This window comes from Vanacampus margaritifer, chromosome 2 (genome assembly GCF_051991255.1).
Source record: "Vanacampus margaritifer isolate UIUO_Vmar chromosome 2, RoL_Vmar_1.0, whole genome shotgun sequence".
NCBI lineage: Eukaryota > Metazoa > Chordata > Actinopteri > Syngnathiformes > Syngnathidae > Vanacampus > Vanacampus margaritifer.
The window spans coordinates 17,984,976-17,992,190 of NC_135433.1; the positions used below are offsets into that span (position 1 = coordinate 17,984,976).

The 7,215-nt window shown below is 40.0% G+C and overlaps 1 protein-coding gene across 1 annotated transcript; it reads right to left on the reverse strand.

Moving 5' to 3' along the window:
• Positions 1–251: 251 nt before the first annotated feature.
• On the reverse strand, positions 252–6,967 carry LOC144043870 (transmembrane protein 235). The gene is made up of 4 exons (XM_077557935.1): positions 6,372–6,967; positions 4,462–4,539; positions 3,454–3,591; positions 252–1,051 (listed from the first exon to the last, which is right to left on the reverse strand). Exons 1-4 carry the CDS (start codon positions 6,538–6,540, stop codon positions 810–812), a joined length of 627 nt encoding a protein of 208 aa, XP_077414061.1. The 5' UTR covers positions 6,541–6,967; the 3' UTR covers positions 252–809.
• Positions 6,968–7,215: the final 248 nt, after the last annotated feature.

The window sequence follows — 7,215 nt, forward strand, 5'->3', positions numbered from 1 at the left end:
GATTGCAGTTGTTATTACTGAATTACTTCTGCTGTTTTCGTCTGCTGGCATAACTATAATTACACATGGATTTGTGAAAGGATCAATACAGTAAAACTGAACTGAATGTACAATACGTTTACATACAATAATAAAACGAAACTGAATGTACAACACATTTATACACAATAAGAAATTAAAATCAATTAAACATACAATACATCCACACGCAATGAATGACAAATAAAACTGAACTTAATGTACAATATTCACATAGAATAAGGTGGGCTTTGTAGCACTTTTTTTCTTATACGTATTGACCTTTCGCTAAGATCTGTCCCCCCCTTGGTAACCGTTGCTAGCATCACGCTCCGGCAACTGACAGTCCGCTCCCTGGAGGAGCATTATCAAATTTTGGGGGAAAATGACAGTAGCAGGCAGAAGGGTGTGCTGTGCTTTATCAGGAGCTTTCACTTGTCTGAGTTAGTTTGGGCTTTTGTAAACTGAACAATAGAAAATGGTTTCAATAAATAAAAATGTAATTAAAATAGTATTCTGAGCAGCATGGTGAGCTAGTGGTTAGAACGCCGGCCTTTCATTTCAGAGGTTGGAGTTTAAATCTCAGTAATGTATTCATCCTTAAGGAGAGACACAACTTGTTTGATTGGCTGGCGACCAGTCTAGAAAATGAATGGATTGTGGTCAACAGAGTGCCACCATGGAAAGTGTAGGATCTCTGTTGTGTGCCCTGCTATGATTGGCCATTCTGCCTTTTGAAGGGGGCGTGGCTTAACGAAAGGTCAACTGCAAAACCTGCAGACTTTTGTCATTCACAAAGTGACGGCGACGCCACAGTCGTAACTTCCTTTCATCTGGGTGACTTTGGCGGCCAACAGGAGAAGCAGGCCAGCGGAGAGCTCCAGTGCGAAGGACATCCACGCCATGGCGAAAGACCAGCCAAACCACACGCTCACAAAAGCCAGTTCTTCGGGGGCCACGACCCGCTGGAACTCCTTCATGGCCTTGTTGGAGTAGTCGATGTAGAGGCTTACCCCAGTCAAGGTGAAGAGACCTGGACAGATGAAAAATACATGTTTTTTTACTGTGGAACCTGTGCTCAGCTATTTGCTGGGAAAAAAAATCACCTATTCAGTTTTTGTTTTTTTCTGTAATACCCTAGGATACCACAAGGTAGAGCCAAAAACATGGCTATGTTGTGAGGTGCTTATACTTGTCCGATTTCCAACATGTTGACATTTCCGCCAACTTATTGATATGATAGGATGAGATTCACCACCTAATCGTTAAGCTTTGCTGACCTAAAATACTAAGCAATGCAATGTTCCATCGTGATTTACAAACCTGAATCCCACAGGCGAGCTGGGCTAGACTTTCACCCATGCCTTGAATATCGTACTTGACAAATACAATCCACGATGCCAGTACAAGGTTGGATTACACTTACAAGCAAATGAATTAAGCAAATTACAAGTATTTTTTGGGAGGGGGGCATCAATTACTTGCAGTTTTCTGTATAGAAATTAGTCATCAATAACCCTTTCTAAAAATAATAATAAAAAAAGAAGACATTGCCAAAACAAATCAAGCCATCTGTCCTCAATTGCAGGCTAATTAAAACAAAAACGGACACACTGATTATTTGAAGGATTAGCTTTCCCATTAAGTCTGTCATTCATCAGCGTAATATCATCTTTGACCTCTTTGGACGACTCGGTTGTCTTGCATGACAATCACGGTTGGCAGACAGCGCTTGAATGCAGAGTTAGAACCTATTCTATTCAATTTGCCAGAAGGAAGCCATTTCTTGTGTGGTGGGGTTGGAGTTGGAGGCAAATCGTTCCCTTGATGTAGCACGTGCTTCTTGATTAAATCAAAAAGGAAAGCGATAATCGTGGCATCTCTCAAGGAGTTAGAAAGCAACATTTGAGTGCGGTCTGATTTTCGAATACTACAATGCAAATGGCATTAAGTTTTGCAGCATGAGGCGTCACGGTAATGCTTTCAAAGACCTTTGGACCTCAGAAAAACAAGGATTCTTAACACAACGGACACCATGGAAATAAGTTTTCTAGAGACTTTGGAAAAAAGAACATTATTAAAACCCATCACCTGTTCCGCACAAGATTTGAAAAAACATGCAGTCTTTTGTTGCACACTGTTAGAGGTGTGCATAGTACAGACAAATAAATGCTGTGCATTAAATGTAGTGTCTTTGCCCTGGAAAATGGAAAAGTGAAGAGCCTTCTCTGTCTGACAGATTTGTGCATTTATGTGCAGCTTTTGCCGCTCTCCCACCAAATATCTATTTCTCCTGATTGATTTCATGGGCAGTGCCTATAGCACTCAGCGGCTGCATGAAATTTTGCCAGAAGAAAAACAGGTACGACTGCTGATGAAAACTCATTATTATATGACCATTTAGCAGCACGGCAGTCCTCGTTTCTGTGTTTTGTTGACAGAAATCTATTAATCCAATTTTGGTTTTTCTCCAATCGAGCAATAGAGGCCACACAGCAAGAGACAATCTTTTTGTAACATAAATTTAACTACAGAGCTACCTTGAAGTATGAGTAGGGCTTGGTGATTAACTCATTTGCTCCCAAAAACGTATAAATATGTTGTATTTTAAATGTTACCATGCTCCCAAAGACGTATTTATACGTGTTTTAATGTAGTTTCTTGCTAGAGCACACAGAAGGCTTTGATGCAGCCTCTGAACTGAAGAGAATGCATGAAGCAATGGTAGTTATTACCAAAACGGCCAGCAGGTGGCAGCAGAATATAAGAAATCCCTGTTTTAAACAGATTTGTGAATAATGATAAAGCTTAGTTATATTCTAATGCTAATTAAATTAAAACGAAAACAGATAGAAATGTACTTTTTTTCCTGATGAAAGAAGTGACTAAACTTTCTTTTGGTAGGTTCCATGTTTTTTATAGCAATAGAACACAATATTCTGTGGGCCTTGCAAAAACCAGTCAAAATCCAGTCAAACAGCTGGGAGCGAAGGGAGTTGATTCAGTGAAAATGGCTGGGAGTGAATGAGTTAATCAATTTTATTGACTAACTCGCCAATATTGCAAATGTCCCGCGGCATACCACCATGCCCCCCTCAATGGATTACATTAAAGCCAACTCAACTCAAGATGGCGCCGTTGTAAAACTGATTTAGTGACTAATACGTCAGCCAGCTGTAATATATGCCACCTGTTCACTTTCAATTTACCAACGAAATGTACCGACATTAGCAGAGTATTGGCAGAGCTGAATTGTGACTCTGATAGCTGTCTCAAGGAGAAAAAAAAGAATTTACTCTGTAGCGCGGCGTTGAAAGTGGATTCTCAAGGTTCTCTACGTGTAGATGCAAACAAGACATTCGCCTCAGCCCACGCACTACACAGTACCAATGCTGGTTCGGAAAAGGGGAAAACAAATCTGGCATGTGAACGTACCGCAGATGAGAAAGTAGAATGCGGTTCCGGTCAGTAGCTTCGGGCTGCAGGCCAACGAACTGACGAGGCCGAAAATCCAACCAAACACCAGCAGCACCAAGCTCATCGGCAATATGATGACCACCGCCTTGTGCAGCTCTGAAAACACACACATTTATCACGTGAACACACATTAACCACAACAGTATGGGATTCCTATTTGTTCTTGTTTGCACCCTGGGGATCTTTTTGTTCTAATAATAGACAATTGGGGAGAATCTGAATGCTCCAAGCAGAAAATGGAACTGATTTAAATTGTTCAATTATCCATTCTAGCATATAATTACCTCCGATGGAAGAGGGAGCTGTTTTGAAGGCTGCTTGTTGTCTTTTGTTTCAAAGTCAATCGGTTTGTGATGTGCCCAGAGTGAGCTCATTACGTACTGTAATTGGCGAGGATCCAAATAAAGATGTGCACGTATGATTTTCACTCTTTGTCGTTACAGTTTACTTGTATCTAGGACAAATGGGGGCAGTGACCAACTACATCCAACAGATGGAGCTAAGTGGAGCACTATATGGTAAGTCAAGACAGATAGGTCAATATAACATTTAGGTGTCTTTGGTGTTCTCATCAGAATCATTATGAAAACTTAGCAGACAATTTACACACACGCCTGCACAGTTGCTTCCTCGATTTTACACCATTTTTTTTCATTGTAGGGGCGTCATTTTGGCATGTCCATCACCCTACTCTGTGTCTAATACAGGGGTTAAAATGATACTTTATTCACATCATTTTTTGCATTATTTTATTTTTGATCAAATGAGTCATTTTGAGCACCGTTAATTCTATTTTCATAATCATACTAACATTTTGAATGTCTAAAATTGCTGATGGTGAAACCCTTAAATGCTTTTAGTGACATTGCAAGTTGCAACCAGCATTTTGTATTTGTCATTTTCCTTTTGTCTTCTTTCAAACAAACCAGTGAAAGCTGGTTTAAGAACAAAAACATGCGCACTTACCAAGAAGGTGCCTCTCCACTTCAGACAGGGCGTTCATGTTCGCCGTAAAGGTAGGGATGACGGAACTCTTGTTTGATCCTGAAAATGTCAAGAGGAAATAAAGAGAATGGACTTGTAACACAACAGACCTGATCGGTGAACGTAAAAGCCCCATACACTGAATAACATTACATTAATGGCTCTATTCTTTACAATCTTGGAAGGCAGTATTCACTTTAGAAGGGATGAAAAAATTATTTAGATTTTTTGATACACTTAAGGTTACATATATATTATGTCGATTCATGGCTCAAACACCTATTGTGAAATGTTCTCTTCAGCTCCTTGTTCGAGAACATAAGTGCAATGTAAAAGGCCTTCAAGGTAATTGCGCAACTAGTTTCATCCTGTAATTGTACGCAAAAATCCCAATAACTTTTTATGAGTAGCATATTTTGACCAGACTTTTTAATGGCTTGTATAGAAATGGTTGGATTTCTGGAGTGCGGATTGGCTGTTGCAGTGTGAAATTAAACAACCATCAAATCTTTTGTTATGATTTTTTTTTAAACTGTATTCATGGGTGAGACATTTTGAATTTTGATGGATTGTGATCTAACATAAAATTTTCATAAGACCGCCCTCGACACCGGATATGACTTAGCAGCTCGACTTGGTGAAGATCTGCCACTTTCAAGCGATGCCTTACATGAAAGCACTTTTGTGCTAAATTTAAAGCTGCTCAATGCAAAAAATAATAATTTAAAACTGCTACTGCCACGTGAGTCCGAAAAATGAAACTACACCCTTCTTCACGTGCACACTGTGCGCATGATGTCACATCTGCAGAGAGAGAGTGGGAAATTCAAACCCGAATCCAATTTGAAAACTATTGGCCAGAGGCTTGCAGGAGTACCCATTGTGAATAACTAAGGTGCTAATCTGCTAAATAGAAGATGTTTGAGTCATAAATGGCCAAATAAAAAGACTAGTGGAAAGATACAGTATTTTAGGCAAAATTGTCCATAAAGCCGCTTTAACCGCTAAGCAGAGCTGCAGTGCCATGGTGAGTACTTGACCCTTTGTGTTTGCTGCATGCGCCGTATACACGGATCCCACAGTAAATGTCATTCGGTGGCTTGTTGATGAAGTGCTGCCACTATGTGTGAAAATACAATCAATGCTTTAACTGTCTTCAAGGGAGTCAATTTATTTTCTCCACAATCTGGGCTCTTCGTCATTGCTCGCCTCGCTGCAACCCCCTAGGTCTGTACTCAGTACTAGCCCTGCAGTAGCGTGATGAAAAAAAGGGAAAAAAATAGGGTGTAAAATATGTTATTTCTTGATTCGAGAACAAAAAAGCCTGCGTTCAAGTTTGGCGTCATGACAATTGGCATTTCAACGTGACACATTTTTTTCTAGACAGGCTGTCAATCACTATGGAATTTGGGCCGCCCATTTCATTTTGCAGCCATGCAATTTCTCACTAGAATTTGTGTTTGGGGGACCTGACAGCGAGATTCGTTTTTCCATTGAGTCTCTCTGCCTCAGTACTGTGTCAAGTTGTGCCCATTGAAAAATAGTATTTGAAAAGCCACTTCTACACGCTACCAAGATAAGAGAATATTTTTTTTTATGTTGGGGTGCACATAGGGTTTTATAGATGGATGTCCTCCCTGACTCCAACCCTCTCGATTTGTCTCAGTCTGGCCAGCATTCCCTCTCAGGGGCTCTTTTGGTCTCCCTGCAGCCAAGTACTGATCGCAATTCAATTATCTCCGTTACATTCAAAACCAACTCATGGGTTGACATCACAGCAATTTCAATTTCAGTGCAAAAGAAAAATATATTAAAAATCATCTGAAACTTAATAAAGTGTGTGTGTTTTTTGTGTGTCTTGTTTCAGTGCAGCAATCAATAAGTGCACATACCTTCATTAATTCTCCATAGTCCGGAGTAGGAACTCAGCTCCTCGCCTGTGTAGTTTGGTTTATTCACATCGATAATGTACCAATAATCAGTTCCAATTGACACGGCGAGAAAGCAAAAGCTCAGCAATCCCGAGAAGCCGGCAGAGAGAACCACCAAGCCGTACCTCATCGTGCAGGTGATAATTATTGTACTACTCAGCACATTTTCTCTGTTAAAAAAAAATAAAATAAAAATCACATCAACCCACCAAAACGCGTTCACCCTCCGTTCCTTATAACACTGTTAGTTCGTGTCTACCGGTCTGAGTTTAACGAAGAATATACGAAAGACAATAATACTTTCTGTCACTTTCTCCGGTAAAAAAAAAATAACAAGTGGAGAGATGCGCCTGTACAGTAGTGAAGAAGGCACTGACATGTGATTCACATCAGCAGAATGAACAAGAGCCTGGGTAGAGATGTATCAAGTGCGACGAAAGAGGAACGCCGCTTCCGGCTTTGGACTTCAAAATATAAGTAACATTCTATGGTTTGACTGGTTTACTTTTGTTGTTGTTGTAACTCTATTTTCCGGTCCCAGCACAAGCGATCTCACAACAATTTATTTTAACCGTCGTTGTGTTTCGAGATTATTTTCCTTGTGTTATTATGACACTCCTAAAATATACCAAGGACTGTTTTATTTTATGGAATTACCTACCGGTACTTAGTTTTCTTTTATGACACTTGACTATACCTGTTAAACCGTACAACAAGTCTAAACCATAGGCATAAGTGTGCAAATGGCAAGCAGATTTGTTTTAGCTACATGACACTGGTGTTCAGAAATTAGTTTCCTTATCAA